This window comes from Phaeodactylum tricornutum, chromosome 7 (assembly GCF_000150955.2).
Source record: "Phaeodactylum tricornutum CCAP 1055/1 chromosome 7, whole genome shotgun sequence".
Classification (NCBI taxonomy): domain Eukaryota; phylum Bacillariophyta; class Bacillariophyceae; order Surirellales; family Neidiaceae; genus Phaeodactylum; species Phaeodactylum tricornutum.
Window position 1 is genome coordinate 807,756 of NC_011675.1, and position 23,226 is coordinate 830,981.

A 23,226-nucleotide genomic window follows, 5' to 3' on the forward strand; every position below is an offset into this window, starting at 1 on the left:
ACTATACTCCAACCTTGGATCCGACCTTCTCTTCGATGGCTTCCAAAATTTCTTTGGAAACCTGAGTTGGTGCTTGGTTACCGTCTACCGTAACCATAATGTTGGTGTACTTGTCCTTGACCGCATCCACATTGTCATGAAACTGTTCCAGGCGAACTTTGACCTTTTGCTCGGTATCATCCGATCGTTGCACTAGACGGGCTTTTATTTCTTCGTCTTCTGGTGGCGAAAAAGTCATGTGATAGATCTTTCCCGTGTCCGGATCAGTCCGGCGTCCCACCACTCGTTCCACTAAGACACTATCCGGCACGTTCAAGAATATGAAGCAATCCGCACAAACACCGGCATCCTCCAGAGCCAAAGCTTGAGCCTGTGTACGAGGAAATCCATCAAGCAACCAACCTTGGGATTGGCAATCCTTTTCGATCAGTCGATTTTTGACCTGGCGCAAAAAGAAGGGCACGTTGAGGACATTGGCGGACGTACAAACCAGGCACCTCATTACCGCACAAAAACGTACCACACCGATGATCACGTCATCCGGGACCAATTTTCCACTGTCCATATATTCTTTCGCTTGCTTCCCGACCGGTGTTTGGGCCGCCACGGCAGCACGGAGCATGTCTCCGGTCGATAGATGCACGACGCCAAACTTTTCCTTGATCGTTTCACACTGTGTACCTTTCCCGCTGGCTGGTGCACCGGCGATGATAATCTTCACGGGGTCTTTCGCGACGAATCCTGCACCTATTGAAGCCTTGGGTCCGGCGGGCTTGTCGGAACGCCGATGGGATTGGCTTTTTCGCGCCATGCGCTTTAGCTGCTTCTTGCCCAGTAGCTTGACCAAATCGATGCCTTCAAAATTGTCATCCTGCGCTGCCGCGAACAGTTGATCGCCAGTTTGTGCTCGAATGGAAACGCCCGATGGCGAAGCAACACTCGTTGTGGTCCGGATCGGAGCAAAGGCCAACAACGGATCGAGCGAGAACAGCAAAGCCACCGAAGCAGTGAATGCCAATGAGCGCAACATTGTTTTCAAATGGCGGTCGAAGAGAAAGACGATCCGTAGGAATCGAAAAAGCGCTAGCCGAGACAAACAACGAAGACTCTCAAATTTGTGGAGCGTTCTGTGTCAGTCGCAAGCGGGTGGGATTTCAAACCTCCCAAATGGCGTGGGACGGGACAGTCGAAGTGTCGGACAAATAGCGCTGTCGACGACTGATTTCCGGTCCAGTTCGACGGCCGATTCACGCTACGGGACCAGACGGACGAGATCGAGCACTGACTGACTGTGAATTTGCGGATGCGGACGAGCGCAGTCCAGGTGGAAGTGGAAGTCTGTCTATCTGTCAGTCATCCATCACAGGGACCATCACCGGATTGGAGCACATTAACCAGAGTATGAAAATCCAACCCCTACTCCCGAATCAGGTTCGACACAAGATCCCGTCCGCACTGAACTTGGCAGTGGCTTCGTTCGTCATCGAACAGGATACACGAGTTGCTTTCGTTATACTTCCGATGACAAGAAACAGCGATATAAGGTTGCATGAATGAAGAGAAAACAAGAGCTTGTAGAGAGCAAAATGAACGAACAAACGTGACCTCTCCTAACGAATTCTAGTCTTGCTCAATCGTATTCTGTGAATGTGTTTATAGTTTATTCTTACTTTTTTTCTCGATCATTTAATATCGAAGATCACCAAATACTGTCAAGATTTACGACTCCTATTTCCTCCTGTTATGCTATCCAAGAGTCCTGTAGAATCTTGTCAAAATCCGAGTTCCTTTGAACCATTGCCGCTATGGTTCTACTTCAATGTGGAAGCTCAAAACACGACACTCGAATGGGAAACCTGCCTACTCCACGTCTATAAATATTCGATATATCTAGGAAGTTGATCCTGATTCGACAAACCTGCGAAGATGCGAAGTCATACCACGGAGTGTCTTTCTGTCATTCAAATGCCCTAAGATCATTGGCTTTTCGCGCAAGCCTACGTCTTTCCAAATCTACAAAGGCAAGTAAGGCAGGTAGCCATATGTATTCGATTCGAGATGGATTAGAGTATTCTGGGACTTCTATGAATTCGAATTTTGTAGCTCGTTATGGCTCATGTGCTTCGTTGGAAAATATTGATCGGGGCATAGAAAAGGCGTAGATCATGGAGAGCGGGATGGCGATGCTGAAAATAAATACATTTGATTCTAATTGTTATTGCCCTCGTAAATTTGAATGACCTATCCCTTTTTCCCGACTATTGCGTGCCCGGGGGCATATCAATTCGGTACCTCAGCTGCACTGGGCGAACGGCACGTGTAAACTGCGGTAGGTTTTCTGCGTTGAAAAGACCATTTCGGGATGCCCTGGACAGCCGGAGTGCTTGGTACCTCTCTCTTTCACACACACACACACGCAGACCGCCCTGCAAAATACTATCGCCACTGGTAGACCATAGTAGAACAGGCGATATTTCTGTGGCCGCGCACTATCGCCTTCCTACCAAATAAAGTGCGGCAAATTCACTTTTTTGCTTCCAGAGCTCTTTATAGTCTTTTTACGTGTCAGATTCGTGGGGAACATTTCGTCCATCCTCTCTCTCACAAGGAAGGAAAAAAGTGGTGGGGGGGCTCTTTTGGAACAGTCGCACCCCTACACACTGTATTGGACTATATTCCATAGACCACACACCCCAACGTCTTTTTGACTCCGCGCTTTCCACTCCGTCTTGTTTTGGCGAACACGGCTTGGGACTTTTGGCAAAACACGCCCCTCCACGTTTCTTCTTTATCTTCCCTCACATCAATTCTGTTTTGGTGGTGTGTGTTGTCGTGATACTCTTCCGTACGTCGCAGAACTCTGTGTGTGTGTGTGTGTGTGTGTGTGTGTGTACTTTGAGTGCGAAGTCTCGAGGGAACATTGCCTTTTTTTCAAATAGAGGTACCCCCCTCTATATCCAACTCCAGTATTGCTGGTGCCGATACCCACCGTATACTGCAGTACCATTCATTCACATTCAATCAATCCCATGATGCCCCGACCATCTTCCGACGGGATAAATCCCATTGATGGTAGTGCAAGTAGTGGAAACTACGGACACCATCCCAACAACAGTAGTAACAACAACAACAACAACAACAGTAACAATTATCAACACTCGAGCTACACGGATCGCAGTGCTCGACCCACGTCACACTCCCAGCAACAAATGACGCAACAGCAACAACAACAACAAGCCTACGGCTATCACGAAGATATCATGATGCAGCGGTACGCCATGGGAGGGGGGAATATTTCGGGAGTCGGGGGCAACAACAGTATGATGGAACCGTCGTACGCGAGTATGATGGGAGGCGCCGGGACTACGCAACAAAACCTTGGCTATCAACAACAACAGCAACATCAGCAGCAGCAACAACAACAACATTATCGACACGATATGTCAATTCCGAGTCCCAACATGCACGCAACCAATTACCCCATGATGCCGGGGGAGGTGTCACCGAGAATGGCACAGCAACAGCCTCGCATATCTACCCACCACCATCCCTACGGCACGGGAACCGGCATGAGTGGAGGAGGAGCAGGAGGAGGCTTTGCCATGAACGCTAGTAACTCGCATCCAAGCCAATACTACAATCAAATGGGCAACACTTCCAATTTTCCACCTCCGGTATTGGACGAAACCGTTGTTTCGCGAGGAAGCATGCCGGGAACAGGAGGCAGTCACCTGGGTCGATCGGGCGCAACGGGCAACACTTCAAGTACTACCGGTGGTCCGAACGTTGGCGCACAGGCGGATCGAGAAGAGGAACTATTGTTGCAGTTGCTGATCGCCAGAAGACAACGGGGTCATATCGCGGGGGAGAAGGGTCGCAGTACGCAGAGTCTAGCCGACGAACTCATGAGATTGCGACAAGGTCGGGCGGCGGCGGCGCGCAGTGGCACCCTACCGGGGATGTCGTCCTTGTACGAAAACCCGACGGGAGCATCCTCTGCCAGCACCGGTCCCTACTCTGTGAGTCACAATACCGCAGGCGCCTATCCATCACACCATCCTGCCATGCTTTCCTACGATCCCTACGGACGCAAATCCATAACTGACGTTGCCATGAATCTTCCCACTCACGCATCGATTCTGCAGGATGCCGCCGAGCGGATTGATCGATCGCCTACACGAATGATGGATGCACGGACTCAAGAAATGCGGGATTTCTCGGGCCGGGGTTTCAAACGGGGGTACGAAAATATGGGTGGTGCATTCAAATACCAAATGCAGATGGAAATGCCAGGCATGGGTATGCACAATCAGCCAGTCAAGAAGAAGCGAACGCATAAGAAGAAACCTGCCGATATGCCCCGGCGTCCGTTGAGTGCTTACAATCTCTTCTTTTCCGAAGAGCGAGAACGCATTCTGAAGGAGATTGACGACACTAAGGAAGGTGGCGACGAAATCAAGAAGGAAGATACCGAAGAAGGCAAGGAAGATGGTACCGTCAAAGAAGCCAACAAGGAAGAAGAGCCCAAAGCGGACGAGCCCCTGTCCAAGCCGAAGGCCTTGATGCGACCAATGATTCCGGCTCAGAAGAAGCGTCGCCCACACCGCAAGACGCACGGCAAGATCAGCTTTCAGCACCTGGCCCGTATGGTGGGGGAGCGCTGGAAAAGTCTAGACGAAGATCGTCGCAAGTACTATCAAGAGTTGGCCCAAGAAGACATGAAACGGCAGAAGGCGGCGATGGAAGCCTACTACGCCAAGCAAAATGCAGCCAAGGGTGGCAACATCGAGGGTGAAACGGGAACGAGCATGGGAACCCCCGAAGATGAAGTACGGCAACGAACTGTAGACACCGAAGGGTAAACCTGTAGCGCTTCATGGTGTTGTATGCTGTGGCGTTCGCTAAGTGTACTCTAATGTTTCTCTAGTTTCTGTTTGTCCGACGATGGGTGCAAAACTTGTCGTGGTACTACTGTAATGCGCAATAGTCTGTAGAGATTGGTCTACCATAGTTGATTGCGGAACATTTTAGTTTACGCACGCGTGCTCCGATCAAAAATGCAACGACGGTACGCCATATCATGTGCGGACGGACCGCCCGCCTCGCTGGCAGAAAAAGAGGTATATTTACGAATTGTAAATGGTGCCTGTTTCGGCGTACTGGTTCAAAATAGCTGCCGCTTCCTTTTGCAACACGCCTTTCGTGACTTTAATTCCGTTCTCTTCCAAACTCACGTAGGATTCCGGAAAGACCGGCCCTTCGTTGAAACCGATGGCTTCCGCATCATCCTTGGAGGCCCCACATATCATTTCCGCCGGTCCCGCCCACAGTGTTCCGCCTAAACATTGTGCACACGGCTCGCAACTGGTGCACATGACGTATTCCTTTGGGCTGTCCTTTTCCGTCTTGAGCGAGAAGTGTTGCAATTTTCGCTCGGCGAATTGCAAGGCTGTCATTTCACCATGCAGTGAGGAGTTGTGCAAAGGCATGACTCTATTGGCTCCCACGGAAAAGATCCGGCAAGTATTGGTGCTTAAGTCTCGTTCGAATATGGCGCAGCCAAAGGGTCCGCCCGATTTGTGTTCCACGTTGAGACGGGAAATCTCCACGGCGACTGCCATCATCTCTTCGTTGGTCCGGTAAATTGTTTCCTTCAATGTCTTTTCGTAGGCAATCAGCCAGTCTGGAAGCGAAATTACTAGGGGCGTGCTACTGTCCAAACCACTGTGAAACCAAGGGAGCGTGACACACAGCATGAGTATGTATGGAGTGACAATAACTACGGTACGTACAAAGAGATAGAGCGCAACCGGAGGATGGCTATGAGGTGCATGGTCACGATTTCCGGTATATAGATCTCTTGGGTCTCGAAAAACACTATCTTGTTCTGTTACTTTCACAAAGCTCGGGTTCAGCCTTCCATAGCGCCCACTTACGATTTCATTTGGTCTTTTTTCACAAAGTAGAGCGTCGTGGCGGCTGCAGCTACCATAGCCGTGGCGGAAAGTTTGATCCATTCGGACATGATACTGCAATCCGTTAACAAAGAGGAAATTGGGAAGGGGTGGTGGACGGAGGAAGCTGGGAATGCTGTTGTGCAAAGTCGTCCGAGAATTCGTTTTGAGATCAGCCAACGGTAAACAGAAAAACAATCATCTCCCACACAATCTCTGTCAGTTTACATTCAACTGTAAGAATAGACCAGGTTTCTTCTGTCCGCAACGAACTTCCTCATTCCGACAAGGAAGTATTTTCTGTCCATTCTACTATGGGTCTGACCGACGGACGTCTAACCTTCCATTGACAAGAAAGGACGAGCGCCTACTCTACTCTAGCTAGAGGGCTGTTCCCGCGTATAGAAAATCTGTGAAAAATGCTGGAAGGTGGTGTTCGTGTTGCATCCATGCATTCGGGTTTTGCCATGCGACCGACGTCTCTTTGACGTCATTTTACTTCAGATGGGCTCGTGCCCGTTCCGATTTCGATACGTGCGAAGTATTTAGCTATAAAATAATAGTAAGAATACCGCTAACTGTCATTCGTATTCATGATTCAGACGTCAAAAGGCGCGTGCTCGAGGCGTGCCGCCGCACCCACACTCCATTACCGAGGGAATGACCAGGAATTTCTCCGCTAACAAGCAACGAACGCACAAACACTGCCCGAAAAACGTGTGTTACAGTGCCGTTCCTTCGTGATCGACTTTCGTCTTTCTCCGAAGCCGTGTGCGCCTTTCAAGAGTCGCATAGAATTTTATACCCAACATGAATAGCAACCGCACAAGAATTGGTGTACAACGGCGGAGGAGTTTCTCGCGTTTATCCCAATCTGCCATGAAAGAAGTTTACCAGAAACAGTGTGATCAAGTTTCCTTGGCGGAAACGGCCAGCATCGGGAGCTCAACTGTTGGTGAGGTGGACGTCATACGACACGACTCGTCGGTAGACTACAAAACTACCTGTGATGCATGCCCGTGTTGCCGAGATGTATGCGACAATCCGGAGTGCCTATCTTGTGACGAAAAAACGAGATACCTTCCATGTCCTCCTTGTCAAGGACGAGAACAAGGCTACTACACTATGTGCCAAGTACGACGTCATAATAATAAAGACTCGGCCTGGCTCGTCGCAGGGGACACGATTTACGACGCCACTTCCTATATGCAGCAAGATAGTCATCCTGGTGGAGCCGCCAGTATTCTGCGCAAGGCTGGAGGCGTTCAAGACTGCCTCCAAGACCTACAGTTTCACAGCAAGGCCGGTGTCCGTACGTGGAAGAAGTATGAGATTGGCAAGCTGCGACCTTGTGAGGGTCGTGATGACAGATGCTTGGAGAAGCATTGGTGGATGTTTTGGGCCCAATAGAGAGTGTCCGGTACCCCCTAGAGATAGATTGCTGCGATTTTCCTTACAGGAGCAATACGATAGGATATTTTGTTATTAACAGTAAAATAAATCAGTTTGATCAACAGCGTGTGGTTTCGGTTTATTGTAACTACTATTATTGTTGGAACAGACAGGCGTACACAATGCAAAAAGGGGGCGAAAAGCACATATTAGGCTGCTACATGTCTACCTGACCGATTCACGACGGTTGCTATTTGATTCGCAACTGTTCCACCGCTACTGCTTTGATGGCAGCTTTAAGTTTCCCACCAAGCTCATTTTTGACGGCCTCCATGAGTTCGGCTTCATTCGCGGTTTGGGCTTCAAGATTCACCTTCATCCCGTGTACCACCTGCTGGAAAAGCTCCTTTTCGACTCCTAGTTGCAACAAAACCGTTTCCAACCTTTCCAGTATGGGCGCCGCCTCTCCCGAAGTCTGGGCCTTGTTAAAGTCGTCAATGCTCTTGAGCGGCACGGCTTCCGTCTTTTCGCGCAAATCACTGCCCCCGAGAAATTGCTTGCCGTCGTCCCCTTCTTCTCTGACATCCGTACAAGTCCCTGTTTCACATCCCGGAATGGCCTGAAAGGTTTCCCAGTCGTACGCTTTTTTATTGGGACAGCAACTCCAAAATTTGGCGGTTTCGTGAAAGACGGGTGGTGCCTTGTGGTATCGACAGTCGGGATAGGGACCGCCCTTGGGGAAGCGATTCTGACAACCAAAGTGCAGACAGGCGACGGATCCTTTCAAACGTTCCGCTTTTTGTCGTTTCGCTTCGGCTACTTCGTCGGCCATGTCTTGCAACGTTCGGGAGGGCCCGTGGACAATGTAAATATCGGCACGATCGGCAATCACGTCGACAACGACGGCATCGGAAGCCAGCGCTACTCTTCCGGACACAGTCGGACCGCTTTCGGTACTGATCGATCGCGTTTCCAAGTGCATTGTCGCTTCAGTCAGGGGATTGGATCGGAAGGACTCGTTCGCGTTGTAGGATTCTAGGAATTGAGTCAGGAGTCGGGAGGTTGGGCCCGTTTTCCACGATTTCGGGAGTGTAATTTTGAGACTTTTGTGCAGGGAGGAATCCTCGTTGTCTTCGTAATGGAGTAGCACCTTCATATTTCAGCGTGTTTTGTTCAATCGCGATGATTTTCTGTGTGATAGAGGTCCACTTTTGTCAATGCCGTTGTCCGGTTGATCACCTCCTGTAAAAGAGGTAGTATGGTTGTTGTCGGGTTGCCGTTGTTGTTGTCGTTGTCGTTGTTGTTGTGGTGACCGGAGACGCCGACAACGAGAAAACAACGAGAACCACAAACACGGCACCGCACCCCTTGGCAAGAGTGGTGGCTCCGACAGTGCACACGCCCACTTGTCCTCAACGTCCTTCCGTCAGTTCTTCAAGGTTACGCGGATGGGAATCATACATACCCGGAAAGAAGAAATTGCCTATCCCCGTAAGACTAAACTTTTCATCATAGTCGGAATAGAAGGAAGCGACTAGGCTTGGCACTAATAAGTAATGTTCATCCAAAAACTGGCCTGCGTGGAACGGACTGTCTCCAATGGCTCTTAACTACAGTGCATTTCAACGGGCCCATCGTTACCGGGACACAACGCAGGCCTCACTGTCAGCCATCCCACAAACTAGAGATACTCCCTCCTCTTTTCCTGCACACTTGCTATTGTAACTGCAACAAATAGTAAGAAGCATCGATCCTTACGTCGTTGATCCGGCTCACCACAAACGTTGGGCACCATTGTTTTGGAAGGGACCGTGCATACACACACACACTCTCTCTCGTTCCGTCTGTGTCTATCTAGGTACTATGGGACACGCGCAGCCTTCTCGTCGCAGTGAACTGCGTCCGTCCCCGAGTTTCGCGTTGGCGAAAGATCGTTTGGCGGCGTATCAGGCACGGAGCAACAGCATGTCGGAACGAGAGAGTTCGCGTACCATTCCAGCCCTGGCCTTGCGAGCGTACCATTTGCCTGGGAATTCCTGGTGTGACGATTGGGTCCAGTATTTTGCCAACAATCATCCCTTGTTCGGAATTTGCTGTCACCACCGCTTGCACCCGGTGACTGCCAAATGGAGATTGATACATCTCGTGGGTTCGATTGTCTTTGGCTTGGCCGTTACCAACATTATATGGTTATGGTTCATCGTTAACGATCAACACGACGTCAATGATCCGGTACTGACCATTTCCTTTGGTGGTGGAATTCGAACGGGAAATTCCACCGTCAGTACGGGAAACTACACGGACACGGAATACAGCAACTCGACGGCCGAAGCTGCGCTACAGGGACATCAGGAAATTGCCGTCACCGAAGGAATGTTGATTCTTTGGACGATTGGAGGAGGCTTGCACGCACTCTTCGACAACACTGTATGGTACATGACAGCCTGTGTTTGTTGTCTCCCCGGACAGCCCCTTCAATGTCTCTACAAGTATAAATGGTGCGGTACCTACGTAGTCGTCCTGTTGGTGGTCATTTTTACGGCCGTAGCATCCTTCGTGGTTGTACTGCGTGCTTCTCTGGAGGAAGACGATATGGTGGATGCGGGGGACCTGAATTCGGCCGGGATTGTCGATGATTCTATTGATTTGTCCAACGGCATTGATCGGGACCGGGAAAAGTACCGATTTTTGCTCAGTTACACGGTCGAATTGTTGTTGGCCTTGCTGGTATACTATCCCGTCGTCGGCACTATCCTGTTCACTGGAATTCTAGGCTGTGGTCGATTACCGGTACTGGGCGGACGGCCATACGAAGTCGAGTGCGAACGCAAACTGCAACAACGAGAGTCACGGCGATCTTTCAACAATGGTAGAAAGACTTCCTCCAACCTAGTATGAAGCGACGCGACGTATGGCACACGCCCGGCCTCTAAAAATTTCATTTGTAAATAGAGTTGCTTATCGGTACGATGCTACCATGTATGCCATAGTGTGTGTCTACCTTGCTCGTGTGCGTTTTAGCTTACGGAGGCCAACGACTCGAGCTTTTTGTGCAACTTCTTTCCCGTCTCGGCAAGCGATACTACCCGGAACTGTTCGTAGCCTCGATCCACACTAGTCGTGGCAAAAAAAGAAATTTCGGTGGCGTCTTGACCCTTTCGTTTAGACGCAGTCAACTTGAACGTCATATCGGAGGTGATCAGAATATTGATCAAAACCTTGATGCCGGCGGGATTTCGCATCAGCATGCGATATTTTCCGGTCTTGCTGTTCTTTTGGATACGCAACGTGCCGGAGCCAAACCCCGCGTATCCAGATTCCGGCTTTTTGGTATCCACCAGGTGGTAGAAAAAAACGCGGCCAAATTCGGAGTCCATCTCCCAGTCGGGATCTGACGCTGGTTGGATCATTGTGTCTTCGTCCTCGGCTTCTCCAGCGTTGTTGTCGTTGTCTGTCGTAGACGAGTCGGGGATTGGCGCAAACGCAGTTGGAGTCGGTGTTTTGGAAAAGTTGCTACTGGTGGATTGTGCAAACTTTCCAAACGTACCAAATGCCGTAGACTCGGAAGTGGCTGGTTTGGATGGCGAGTATCGAATGGTTGCTGTAGCCGCTTCTTTCTCCTTGACGTACGCCGTTTCCTGGGCGAAGCAGTCCTTAAGATAGGCCTTGTCTATTTTGCTATGATATTGGGGACCGTCCCAGCTAGACGACAGCACCGTTTCACGAAAGGTCCTATCCAGCTCGGCACTCTTTTCCCCCCAATTGGTCGTTGAAATCGTCGATATGGCGGATGCCGATGTTGTACTGGCTGCTGGAGAGAATTGGAACATGCCACCACTTGGAGGTGGGGCGAAACTGATAGTGCTGATTTTTGGCGCGGGAGCAGAAGTACCAAATAAAAAGGGGGAAGGTGTAGCGTATGGCTTCGGTTGCTCTTGGTTGTCGTGGACACTGGTGCCGTCGGTTGGCTTTGATCCGAACGAAAAAAGAGGTTTGCAATCGGAAGATAGCTTGACGCCAGCGAAAGGATTGGACGACAGCGGCACAGACGATGAGACCGGCGTATTCGTGGCTGGTGACATGGATGGGGGGCGTGTCGATCGACGAACAATACGACGCTGCTCGAGTTGTTCGGCCGAGGCCTGTTCGAACACGGCAGGGACACTGTCGGTGTCTTCGCGGTCCATTTGTGCTTCGAAATCTTCTTTGCTCATCTGCGCCTGCTCATTTCGCCGTTTCCCCATCGTTTCTATCGGCTCGCCTCCGTTCCGTGATATTTCTTACGGTAGTCTTCGACGACGACAATAGGGAGCTGGGAAGTTTGTGACGACCTTGGTCTCCTCGAATATCAAAGCAACGAGAAGCGCAGGAGACCAAAAAGTCGACGGTATATCAACTCCGTTTGCAAGCCGACCGTTACTTGGCTTCCATCCAGCCCACTCTGCCCTACCCTACCTAGGAAGACTCGGACTATGGCAACCCCAGCGAAAGCGTCAAACTAGCTTGCTAGCTACTAAACGAATACCATCACTAACTAGGTTCTTGCTTTGTGGCATCATTTCGTCTTCGGTAGAAGAGCTCTACCTCGGGCGTCGAATTGCATGTGCTTCAAGGGAGCGAATGTCCGCCGATGAATCGGCGAAGCACCGTACTTGCGGACGGCGTCCATATGTGCTGCCGTTGGATACCCCTTATGCTGTGCCAAGTTGTACTCCGGATACAACTTATCGTACCCGTGCATTAAGCGGTCGCGAGTCACCTTGGCCAATATTGAGGCGGCTGCGATTGAATATTCTCTCGAGTCACCTTTCACCATCGTTTCGACACGCATTGCCATTTTTTTCGGAAGTCGGTTGCCATCAAGCAAGGCATAAAAGGCATTGTCAGGAACTTCAGACTTTAATGGTGTGCCCCCAGTGACAACATAACAACCCGAAATTGTGACGCACGCAGACTCACAGTCAGCAATATCTTCACTAACTATTCCAGCGACGGCTGACGCTGCCAGACGCATTCCTTGCAATGTTGCTTGCAGAATATTGACTTCATCAATGCGAGCCGAGTCGATCACCGCAACTGCCCATCGGACATTGTCTGAGGAGACAATCTTTTCGTACAGTTCTTCCCTTACAGACTCACGCGTAAGAGTTTTGCTGTCGGCGATACCAACAATATCAATCGGTACAACGGCGGCGGCGGCAACCACCGGTCCCGCCAGCGGACCCCGTCCAGCCTCGTCCACGCCGATAACATATTGCACCGCTGAGAATTCAGCTTTGAGCTCGTTCTCGCGACTCCTTGGTAAGCAAGATCTGGCCTCCGAGGTTATTCTGGTTGTCTCTTTTCTTTTTGCAACATCTTTCCTTGCAGTATCTGTTGACGATCCAAATTTCCGTTCAATCGACTTCCTGTTTTTCTTGATAGCTGTGCGTTTAGCACCCGTTGCTTCATAGTTATCATTTCCTTTCTCACCAGCCTTTGATGCAAGGGACGATAAATGCAGTTTCTTCAATCGGTCGCTTCGACGAGGTGGCATTGTGCGCCGTAGTAAAGAACGACTGCTTTTCGTGGAAAAATCAGTAGTGATCCGCGGTATTCTGTACGTGGTAGTAGTTTGTCGGAACAAGTGTGCAAAACCACACTGCATTAAAGAAAAAAGATGAGCAACCTTGTAAATCAATAGTCGTCTCCTTCCTCTGGCATCCATTACGAGCAACTAGTTACTAACAAGGTTTCAGCGAGGCGTATTAAGGATATCGATTCCGAAGAGTGGACCGAGCTTTTTTCGATTTTTTAAGGCCATCGCCACCTATGACTTCACTGTAGTCAGACAAACAACAGCCAATCATCATCAAAAGAAATTAGAAAACGTGTACTACTAATGTAACTGTGAATGCGTAACCCCCCCCCCCCCCCCCCCTTCACCCATAAGACCTAATTTATACATCTCTTTCCTGCTAATGTCAAAAGGAAACGACTAATTTTAACCACATGAAGGCAAAATACGTTTCAAATTGTCCTATTGAGGAAGCTTGACTTTCCAGATTATTGTTGTAGAAGTCAAAGTTGAAACAACTCGAGTTTGTGAAACGTTCTCACTCCAAAAACATTTGTTTCCAGAGAGGCAGCCTCCAATAGAAACGTACGCTTCTTTCTACTTTGTCAATCATTCAGACAATGAACCAGCATCACAGAATTTAAAGCCAATTTCCTCCAGTATGTATCAGATAAAGCAGCAGCATACAACCTGAAAAAAGCAACATACAACCATGGCTGCACAAAAGAAAACTACAGACAACACGACGATTAACACAATCTGACCTGTACTCAAGTTGTTGTCGTTGCCATCATCGGTATGTCGCTCATCTCCACCATGATCCGAATCATCATTTAAATCCTCGAGCTCTCGACCATTTAACAAAGCGTCTGTGGAATAGTTGTGGCGCACTTTCACCGATCCACGAAGAAAAAACTGTCGCTGCCTGTTTCTTGATAGTCCCGATTTACCAAACGACTGACAGTGAGCTTCTCTCGGGGTAAAACTTAGCAGTAGGAGCAAGGTCAGGACAGCAAGGCTGAGACCCATGTTTTGTTCAATATTTTCTTTCTTGGCTGATGCGAAGTTCACAAAAGAGTAATTTCGAAAGTTTGTAACCATATTTGTAGATGCTTACGTTCCTGCAATCGAACTTGGATCGGACCTCTTTATCCTTCTTCATATCAGAGTAGCTTGTCAGGAATATATAATTATCAGACTTACTGTTGCCAATACTGTCAACATTACAAACAACGCTGACCTGTGAATATTATAAACCTTTAAATATTCATACACAAATTAGACCATATAGTCATTCCTTATTGTCCGGACATGTCCAAGGGCAATTGCAAACGAGTGTTAGCAGATCCCAATGAAAAAACCACGTGTGCCGAATGCGATTTCAGCCTAGCCTGTACAAGGAGGTCAGTCTGCTTCATATAAGGTAGTGAGTGATCTATGTAGATGATATTCATCCGCGAGTGGAATTTCACACATGGGCAAGGCAGAAATCACATGTAGAGTGTGTGTGTACTTTAATCGTCATGTGCTAAAACTCGTTCAAATAGGCTAGACGCAAACAATGACATTGATTGATATTCTGGATTTTATCGTTGGCCCGAATAGTCTTTGACTGTGAATCTTACTCCTCATCTCTACCCAAAAGTGCCAAATCATCAACAAAATCTTTTGCAGAGATAAAAGCCGTCGATCCAACAATCACTTCACGCATTTCCTTTTCCATAACGTCTCGAGCAATTCTCAATTCCGAAAAGGACATTCCTCCCATCATGAACGCAATCGACCGACCTCCGGAAAGATTGATGGCCCCAGAAGGACGAGATTCTGTGGTACTGGTTTTCCCCCATCGTGACGAGGCTCCGGCCGATTTTCGGGCGCTACTGCCACCACTACTACGAGAAGATCTCACGCTGCCACGGGCGCTCGGAGTGGACAGCGAGGGGTTGCTCTCTGGCATGGGAAGAATACTCGGATAATCTTCGAAGCTTAGTCGATTGTTTACTAACTCGGAAAGAATGTGCTTCAGTGGTGGGACGTAGCGACTGGCAGCATATTCGGATTCGTCATCGGAGGTACTGCCAGATGACAAACGCCCTCTATGTAGACAAACAGTTGTAAGAGTACGTAGAAAAATGCACGGCCACGAACTTTAAATATATTCTTGACGTACCCTGCTAGCATGGACACCAACCTGTTCTTTTCAGTCGAAGCAAAAATAGACAGACCCAGGATCTCCAAACTATTCAAAGTCCGAATCTGTTTGCGGGAAAGCTCTGCAGCGCCCATGAGGCGTCGACGATCCTGCTGGCGAAGACCTCCTTGACTAACAGTAGCAATGAGAATTAATCGCAACCGAGCTTTAGGGTCGCGCATTTTCAGCAGCTCCTGTTCCACCCGCTCCATGATGTCCGACAATTTGGGAGTGCGTCCATCCTCATCCTTCCCGGTTGCCAAGGTTTGCTCCAGCTCGCTAAGGTTGTAAAGGCCATTGTGTTTGAAAACCTCCATACACTCATGGGAAATATGCATGTGTTGAGACAGTTTTGACATAACTTCTCGATACTCTGGCAAGGCCTTTAGGGCAGCCGCCATTTGAGAAATACTCAAGTTACCCTGCTGTTGTTTTTTGCCTCCAAACGCGCTACCCGTGGAAGAATTCATGATTTCACGAATGCGTCCAGAAAGCGTCTCAATAACTGAGGCAATATGCTTTCCGCGAAGCTCGACCCAGAGAGAATCACGATCGTCCAACAAAACATCCTTGGCCTCCGTCCGAGAAGGATCGTTCTTAGTTTCTGCCTGGAACGTGATGCGATCACCATCCATTTTGAGCAAGTCTTGCACCATTGATTGATAAATAAAGTCGTGCATCAAAGGTGTCAAACAATCGTCAGCTCGGTCCAACAACAGGAGCGTGCCACGCTCGCGATTGGCAGCCTGGTTCTTGACTGGTCCGCCGTGATACCACCAGGACGGATTCTGTGAAACATACTCATCCATTTTAAGATGAAAGACGGACGCAAGACTGGTGCAGATACCCGACGACTGCTTGTACCGAATGTGTGGATACTCGTTGAGCGTCGCACATACCGTAACCAGCTTCTCGGCGATGTCAAGTTCGATCGGGGTATTGCCACGACGTAGGTAAAATGAGGGAAAGGCATGCCGCATATCGAACGTAAAGGCGCGCTCTTCAACCGCCAAAAAGTCCACGTTAATCTCCATCAGTCCCTTGACACGCTTCAAAAGCGGACGGCACATCTTGATCTGTGCTAAAAGATTATCGGGAAGGCGCCCCAAAAAGTACAGAAAGACGGCGCTGCCGTACAATCTCTTGTTGCTAGGGTCGCTCCAGTCGGCTACCAACTTGGCGACGCTGTCCGCGTTCGGATCCAGAAAGTAAATGGCGCCCATGTCCGGAAATGGTGCCCTCTTTTTGTCGAGGGACTCCACCAACGTGATGCGTTTTTCCATGATATCGTACATGCCTACCGCGGCAGATATCACGCGCATAGCGTGATTGTCCAGGATAAGGACCTTCCAACCGGGATGCGTATCTACAACGTAGAAAACGGAAATTTCTTGTAAGATCAAGCAATCTTGTCCATGGTCCCATGCCTCTATAAACCTTGGGTTGGATAAAAAACACTTACCGGCGGCGGACTGAAAGACATCTTGGAGGATCCGTTTCTGCGCCAAACGCCGCAAGCCTGGCTTCTCACTGCCATCGTTGATATCCGGAGACTTGCTGCGGGACTTGATTCTGCGATTGGTTCGAGCACTTGACATTGTAGTTTCCCTGCAATTAACTAGAAGAAGTAGAAAGGTAAACTCACGGAAGTGAAAATCTTACAGTGAACAAACACAGCGTAGGATTCGCGTGCACAAACAGGAACCGTTTGGCAACATTTCAGAGCGCCAGTCATCGTCGACCGGAGCCTGGAGGAGCGTTTTGGTCATTATCAGACGGACACCGGAAAGGTCTTGCGACTGTCTTGTTTTATTGACGCGGTATAGCCAAACCTGTACATATACTGGAAACCATCCTTTTGCCATTCTTCTCATTCTCCGTTTTGTATCTTCGACGTCCCTAGCATATTGATCACTATGGGAACGCCGCCGGTACCAGAGCCTGCTTCTCCGCTCACCGACGCGGAACAGAACTCGCAGGAAATAGAAGGAAATTCTTCCGAGATCAATTCAAAATTTTCTAATGAGCGTCTCTTAGAAAGTTCGGCCCGGTTGTCGCTGGCAACGTTTGGCGGAGCGGTCGTTGGTCTCGCTCTGGAACGCCGAAGCGGCACAAGCGGCAATAGATCAGGCTTCGCACAGTGGAGGCGACATGGGCCCCCTTTGCCGCTAAGGAATGCAAATTTGCCAAGCTTGACGAAATCCTGGTCATTATCATGCATGCTGTTTGCTTTCATTATGGAGTCGTGTCGATTGTCGTCGCCGACGACGGTCTTGTACAACGCGCTAACGAAGAATGATTCGGAGAATCAGGCGACTGACATCTCATTCGACGATCAAGTGCGACAAACCGGGTTTGCTTCACTTGGCGATTATACTCTGGGAGGTATTGTCGCCGGACTCGCAGGCGCCTTGTCCAAACGGAGCCCGCCGGAACTTAGTGCCGAAGCGCGTCTACAACTGCCGTCGACTATCTTGAAGTCGGGTCGTCGACCATTGGTAGCATGGGGACTTACCATGGGACTCGGTCTTGGTCTGTTAGCGGGAACTTTCCAAGCGGCTGTAGATGTCGGAAGTTTATATTTGGAACGAGAATCTGCTCGCCAAACGACTGAAACAGAAGAGGACTAATATAGCTTGAGTGCTGCTGTTTGACTTCATTTGCTGTTAGCGATATTTCTACCAGAGCTATCTATAAATCAGTCTGTTCACAGTCTGCAAAACTTGCTTTTCTGTCGGTTCGAGATGTCGAACGTAGCTCGGTTTCCTGTTTAAATCCAGCTGCATAACTATTTCATTGCGGTACACGTGACAAGCTCTAATCTTCCAAGAATATAATGCTTTTGTATGTTTCTTTACAGTTGGTCCATCTTTCTGACACCAGCGTGGGTAGTTATATCAGCCTGTGCGGATGTGAGCATTGCTTGCATTAAAAAATGGCGCGTGGGCTACGAGGTTTTTCGAACTTTTCTAACGCTAAATATACGAGAGCTCGTATTCGAAGAGATCAACGGCTTGCGTCTTCCTGGATGCTGCGTGACGAAATTTCGGTCGGACGGCGGATGTGAACAGTCAAAGATCGCGGTGGCTTCTGTTTCCTGTACCATCTGCACCATGAGCAATCGCTCTCTTTTTATTTTCCGGTCTGCTCGACAATATCTTGCGAATACTAACACACGGCAACCGGTGGCACAGGCCGGAGTTCGATCATTCGGTAGGTTCCCTCGATTCAAGACTTGCACGGTCTGTGCTATTATATTTCCGCCTTACGGGCAAGATTCCGAATTCCCTGTTTCTGACTGTTTCTGTGTTTTGTTACCCAGCAACAACTCAACAGGCGAAGACGGAAGGCGTGCCGGACTCGGTTAAGCGGGTTGGCAAAGCCAGTGCCTACCCAAACGAATACCCAGGTCAAGTGTACGCGTTCAATTGGTGTCTCAATGGCGATGGCGTGACGCCGCTTCGACGATCGGCCTTTCGTATTACCAAACCCCTCGATCTGAAAATCGCTGGTCTGACGCCACCCAAAAAGAATCCTCTACAAGTCAAGGCAGCGGACGCGTCCCAAATTCCTGAAGCGGGCTCCGACAATCTTACTTTCGAACAATTTGATGAAGTTTCCCAACGGACGCGAGATTTGTTGAGTCTTTCGGACCATTTGTATTGTCCAGAAGGACACGTTCCTGGAACCCGCACGAGTGTTCGTGTCATCACGAACTCGGCAACGTTGGCACCGGATATTTTGGCTTATTTGGACCGCGCACCGCGCAAGGATCCACCTGAGTCGCTGCCAATCACTGTATATTTATTGGAAGGGACGGAAGAAGCTTTTGCGGGCTTCGCGATCGAGGAAATCGAGGTGCCCATTCCAGTGAAAGAGGAGGTTCTGTGGACAACCGGAAACGAGTCGGATCCCGAAACCGAAGCCAAGTCAGTCGCATCGGTCGTTGTTGTGGGCCAAAAACCTGATATTAAAGTATTGGCAGCGGGTATCGAAATGAGCCAGGAGGCGTTAGCTAACGATGAAATCGAGCGAGAGGCGAAGAAAGCTGCCGCTGAAAAGGCGAAGGAAGAGTAAATATTTTCTTTTACTAACTTGGACTATTCTTTTTGAAACGAAGGTCTGTATTGACAAGCTGGGTAGGCACCATGGAAACTTCCTGCTTTTTGACAGTTACCCTATACAATGTCGGAGGCGGGCCTTCAGATTCTCCCCCGAATCCCTTTGAATGCCAGTGAGCTTCAAAACCAGTCTTGTTGTTTTGCAATTGCGAGAGGGGTAGTTTTTTGTGCGGTCAATACTTATACACCTGGTGATGTCACAATTGCATCTCAATATTTGAAGTGCGTCGTAGCGTTTTCACTGGAGCATGAATTATTGAACGGTCCATTCTATATCCCTCATGTCGGAGAAATACAATTAGTTGGCGGTATACGCATAAACGAAAGATTCATTCGATTCGGAACAGTAATGCACGTCGGTTAATTCCAATATCCGATTTCTGTCTGCAGAAAGAGCAATGCTTCAAATTATGAGAACCCTTCACAGTTGTCTGCACGTTGTGGGACCTCCACGGCAGAGAAAATGACTGTTGACCACATCACCACCGCCAGATGGGGATGGCCACACGAATCACAATCGCTCACAATCAATCACTTACTGGTAGCAAACACCCAACCGGACACTCAATTTCGACACGCGTCCAGCGCTTCGATCCACCTCTTTTTTGGTGTTTGCGATTGCGATCCAAAACGTTCGCACTGACAGTGAAAGGTTTACTCATTGTTGTGTCTCTTGATTGTAATTTCCACGATCGCGGCTACCTTCTCTGTGCATTGGAAGACTTGTATTTCATTAGTTACTCCGCGGAACGGCAAAAGGCGGGTCTCCCCCACTACGCAGAAACGATCGAATCAGAGATCACTACCGGTACTGAGTTTTGAGATTGGTTTGACACCCTCCTCGATCACAGAAAGGAATGACCGATTCGCAACACCAGACACCTGGAACTACGACCCGAAACTCGAGCAACACTCGTGCCTTACGGGAACAACCATACTTCAACAACACTACCGTTACCAGACGACGTCAGATTATCGGAACGAGCGCAATCCGGAGTCATTCCTTATCTGCTTCATTACCCAGCGTCACCGGTATTGGGCCTCTGATTCCTCCAAACACTTCTTTTGCCCGTGCTGTGGTCTCGGGTAGTCAAGATCCGTCCCCAGACGGTGGTGGCACGGGTGTGCGTTTGCGACCTTCCGGTAGAAGGAGCGCTGTTCCCAACCCTCCCACACCCGCGAAAAAGCCCGTTTCGAATTTAACGGCGTTGCTGAATCAACAAGAAAAGGAGGAAGAGGCAAAGCAAGGGTTGGATAGCTCGTGGAACACTGCGGAGACGCACAATCATCTGCGCGATATAGACGAGGCCGATAGTGCGTCTGGACCGTCAGTACCACATCAACGGGTAGTGTTGGGTTCTTCAGCTCCATCGGCGCGCACAGCAGGAGCGCGTAAGAGCCCAGACAGCTTGTCCCGGCAACAATCCTCCGACATTACGTCAACCGTTCTTGGAGATCGGGTGCGCCGCTGTCTCTCTAGTAAAGAGTTGGGAACGCTGGCGCCGCCGTCAGGATCGCCCTACGCCAATTTGCTGCTCAAGAAGGAAGAATTGGAAACTTCCATGCGACAGCGGCTACAGGCTATGCGCGATGGGCAACTACCGTCGGAATATGTACGAAATTTGACCGAGACACATTCGGACGAAAATTCTTCAGCGTCGTCATATCGTCGTGCCCGCGAAGGCGCCAACCAATTGCGACACCGCCGTCGGGCTGAGCACAATCAGGCCGTCATCGATGATCTTTGTGAAGTGGTTGCGGATCTATTTGTCGCCGAATCCAAGCTTTTAAAACCCGTTAACTATGGTGTTCTGGAAGATGCCACTTCCTGCAACTCGCAGCGTGAACGAATTGTTACTAGCACGCGTAACTTTCTGGCCGCTCTACCAACACGCTACGCCCTTGGCGCCGATACGCCGTCTGAAGTTTTGCTTCACATGCGTCTCATGGCAGCTGCTCGATCCGACAAATCCAAGGCTGCCGTACATATTCACAATTTGGAAGATGACGGAAATTGGGGACGGACCGTAGTGGCCGCCAGCGCGAAACATCAAAAGCTGCTTCGTCTTGTGACCATTTCTTGTAACGATGCGACCGGGTTGTTGGAATTGATTACAAGAAATCTAGCAACAGGTGGCTCGAGAGTTATGGATGCGGATGTGATGCTCAGTACAGATGGGATTGTCTTGGTGCGTATGAAGGGTATGCTTTTGACAGTGTATCGCAAAGTAGTTTGCTCAACCTTTCCGTGTTCATGTTTGCTGCAATAGGATCGATTTGTAGTGGAGATGAATGGACGCCTTCGTCTTGACAAAATGGTAGATTTGATCGAAACCTTCTTGCGTGAAAATATCGTATCGGTTGAAGAACAATCGGAACCATTTGTTTCGCCGACCGGTAGCGGGTCTGCAGACGGGCTCCCCGCCAAGGAACCCAGCGGGCCATTGTACTATAAATCTGCTGAAGTTCCGCAAGAGTTAACTCCGCGCGATTTTCACAAAGAGATGGAAACGGCCGTTCCTCTTCTAGAAGTGCTCGCTTCATCGGCTAGTGGTCACCTTTTGGCTCCCGACTTCCCGAAACTGAGGCGCCTACATAGTATGCCGAATCCGTTGAGCACTGTCCTCAATCGTGGTATCCCAAATCTCAGTCTTACAATGCGTAGCCCGGCTTTGGATGGAGTTTCCATATCATCGTCACTGGTGAACACGTTACACAATGTCCGTTTGCCCTCTGTGGAACTGGATCGGCAGGGCTCTATGCGGGAGCGACGCCCATTGGTCAATCGTCGAGGTTCGTCGGACCTGGACCGTTTTGGAGAGGAGACTACAGCCGCAGTACCTCTAGATTACGTGACAGTCTCGAATACGGATACTCACTTAGGTGAGGGCCGTGACATTCCGCTTATTCCTTTTGAAGAGCTTATGCTGATTGAAACAATCGGTACAGGACGGGTCAGTACAATATACCGAGCTGCTTGGCAGAATAGTGGTGATACTCTGATGCCTTCGTCGGTGAACATGGTGGCACTTAAAGTTGCCATGGTGGATCCAAGCACTGGCGATACGTCACATATTGATGAGGTTCGTCGGGAAGCTGATATTGCCGCTCGTCTGCACCATCCCAACATTTGCGATCTTGTAGGGGTCGCCGCTGATTTAGAGTGCTTTTGTTTGGCCTACGACTTTTGCGAGGGTGGTTCTTTGCTTTCACTTTTGACAGACTCGCGACGTTACTACGAATATCTTCCCATTGCTTTGGACGTGGCTAATGGAATGGCCTATCTCCATAACAGAAACGTTATTCACAGAGATCTCAAGCCCAGTAATATTTTGTTGACTCGCGATCATCGTGCCAAGATTGCCGACTTTGGCATGTCAGTTGCCAATGCTGGTCAGGAACTTACAGCAGAAACGGGGACTTACCGCTACATGGCTCCTGAGGTGATCCGCCATGAGTCCTATTCCAGTAATGCGGATGTATACAGCTTTGGTGTTTGCCTGTGGCAGCTTATTACACGTGAGATCCCGTTTGCTACCATGACCCCTATCCAGGCCGCGTATGCCGTTGCCGAAGGACGGCGTCCTGAGATTCCCAGCACCACTCCCCGAAGACTTCAAGAAATCATCATGGCATGTTGGGACCAGGACAGTCACCGGCGCCCTTCGTTCACATATATTGCCATGGCTTTGGCTGATTACGCGAAGATGGCCTTTTCGCCGGCCAACGTAGGTGCGTTGACGTTGCAGATTGCAAACGAGATGTTGGCGAACGTCGAAGGAAATTCAACCGTCAACGTGGATTTCACTACTCCCGTTGCTTCCAGTCCTTCGCCTTTTTATATGGGTAGTGGCTCGTTTCAAGATAGCGTCCACGGCAGTACTATTGGACTGGAAATTGAATAGAAAGCTCTACACCGAAAAAATCTGAAAATTATACCGCTATCCCGCACTTCCGAAATAGATAAAAATAGAAGAAAATGTGTGTCCGCATAATCAGTAAATGGAATTT

At 49.4% G+C, this 23,226-nt stretch overlaps 12 protein-coding genes across 12 annotated transcripts; 5 read left to right on the top strand and 7 right to left on the bottom strand.

The window, feature by feature from the left end:
• Position 1: 1 nt before the first annotated feature.
• On the bottom strand, positions 2–1,171 carry ADK (kinase adenylate kinase; the record flags this gene model as incomplete). Its single annotated transcript, XM_002179882.1, has 2 exons — positions 521–1,171; positions 2–442 (listed from the first exon to the last, which is right to left on the bottom strand). Exons 1-2 carry the CDS (start codon positions 1,028–1,030, stop codon positions 2–4), a joined length of 951 nt encoding a protein of 316 aa, XP_002179918.1. The 5' UTR covers positions 1,031–1,171.
• A 3,310-nt stretch (positions 1,172–4,481) lies between these two features.
• Positions 4,482–4,757, top strand: PHATRDRAFT_8282 (predicted protein; the record flags this gene model as incomplete). The annotated part of the gene is made up of 1 exon (XM_002179685.1): positions 4,482–4,757. A coding segment is annotated over one exon (276 nt), but the record flags the coding sequence as incomplete, so codon positions are not given.
• Positions 4,758–5,258: 501 nt separating this feature from the next.
• On the bottom strand, positions 5,259–5,627 carry PHATRDRAFT_7208 (predicted protein; the record flags this gene model as incomplete). Its single annotated transcript, XM_002179883.1, has 1 exon — positions 5,259–5,627. A coding segment is annotated over one exon (369 nt), but the record flags the coding sequence as incomplete, so codon positions are not given.
• A 1,206-nt stretch (positions 5,628–6,833) lies between these two features.
• Positions 6,834–7,364, top strand: PHATRDRAFT_35395 (predicted protein; the record flags this gene model as incomplete). Its single annotated transcript, XM_002179686.1, has 1 exon — positions 6,834–7,364. The coding sequence occupies one exon, from the start codon at positions 6,834–6,836 to the stop codon at positions 7,362–7,364; it is 531 nt and encodes a 176-aa protein (XP_002179722.1).
• Positions 7,365–7,596: 232 nt separating this feature from the next.
• Positions 7,597–8,502, bottom strand: PHATRDRAFT_35396 (predicted protein; the record flags this gene model as incomplete). The annotated part of the gene is made up of 1 exon (XM_002179884.1): positions 7,597–8,502. The coding sequence occupies one exon, from the start codon at positions 8,500–8,502 to the stop codon at positions 7,597–7,599; it is 906 nt and encodes a 301-aa protein (XP_002179920.1).
• Positions 8,503–9,209: 707 nt separating this feature from the next.
• Positions 9,210–10,244, top strand: PHATRDRAFT_35397 (predicted protein; the record flags this gene model as incomplete). Its single annotated transcript, XM_002179687.1, has 1 exon — positions 9,210–10,244. One exon carries the CDS (start codon positions 9,210–9,212, stop codon positions 10,242–10,244), a length of 1,035 nt encoding a protein of 344 aa, XP_002179723.1.
• A 119-nt stretch (positions 10,245–10,363) lies between these two features.
• On the bottom strand, positions 10,364–11,590 carry PHATRDRAFT_45650 (predicted protein; the record flags this gene model as incomplete). Its single annotated transcript, XM_002179885.1, has 1 exon — positions 10,364–11,590. One exon carries the CDS (start codon positions 11,588–11,590, stop codon positions 10,364–10,366), a length of 1,227 nt encoding a protein of 408 aa, XP_002179921.1.
• A 362-nt stretch (positions 11,591–11,952) lies between these two features.
• Positions 11,953–12,603, bottom strand: PHATRDRAFT_6711 (predicted protein; the record flags this gene model as incomplete). The annotated part of the gene is made up of 2 exons (XM_002179886.1): positions 11,953–12,243; positions 12,328–12,603. Coding segments are annotated over 2 exons (567 nt in total), but the record flags the coding sequence as incomplete, so codon positions are not given.
• A 940-nt stretch (positions 12,604–13,543) lies between these two features.
• On the bottom strand, positions 13,544–13,932 carry PHATRDRAFT_35400 (predicted protein; the record flags this gene model as incomplete). Its single annotated transcript, XM_002179887.1, has 2 exons — positions 13,544–13,593; positions 13,668–13,932. 2 exons carry the CDS (start codon positions 13,930–13,932, stop codon positions 13,544–13,546), a joined length of 315 nt encoding a protein of 104 aa, XP_002179923.1.
• A 592-nt stretch (positions 13,933–14,524) lies between these two features.
• UNC18 (predicted protein) lies at positions 14,525–16,449 on the bottom strand (the record flags this gene model as incomplete). Its single annotated transcript, XM_002179888.1, has 3 exons — positions 14,525–14,727; positions 14,797–14,999; positions 15,089–16,449. Coding segments are annotated over 3 exons (1,767 nt in total), but the record flags the coding sequence as incomplete, so codon positions are not given.
• Positions 16,450–17,010: 561 nt separating this feature from the next.
• PHATRDRAFT_45653 (predicted protein) lies at positions 17,011–19,187 on the top strand (the record flags this gene model as incomplete). The annotated part of the gene is made up of 3 exons (XM_002179688.1): positions 17,011–17,630; positions 17,955–18,307; positions 18,417–19,187. The coding sequence occupies 3 exons, from the start codon at positions 17,011–17,013 to the stop codon at positions 19,169–19,171; spliced, it is 1,728 nt and encodes a 575-aa protein (XP_002179724.1). The 3' UTR covers positions 19,172–19,187.
• A 3,069-nt stretch (positions 19,188–22,256) lies between these two features.
• Positions 22,257–22,916, top strand: PHATRDRAFT_12198 (predicted protein; the record flags this gene model as incomplete). The annotated part of the gene is made up of 1 exon (XM_002179689.1): positions 22,257–22,916. A coding segment is annotated over one exon (660 nt), but the record flags the coding sequence as incomplete, so codon positions are not given.
• Positions 22,917–23,226: the final 310 nt, after the last annotated feature.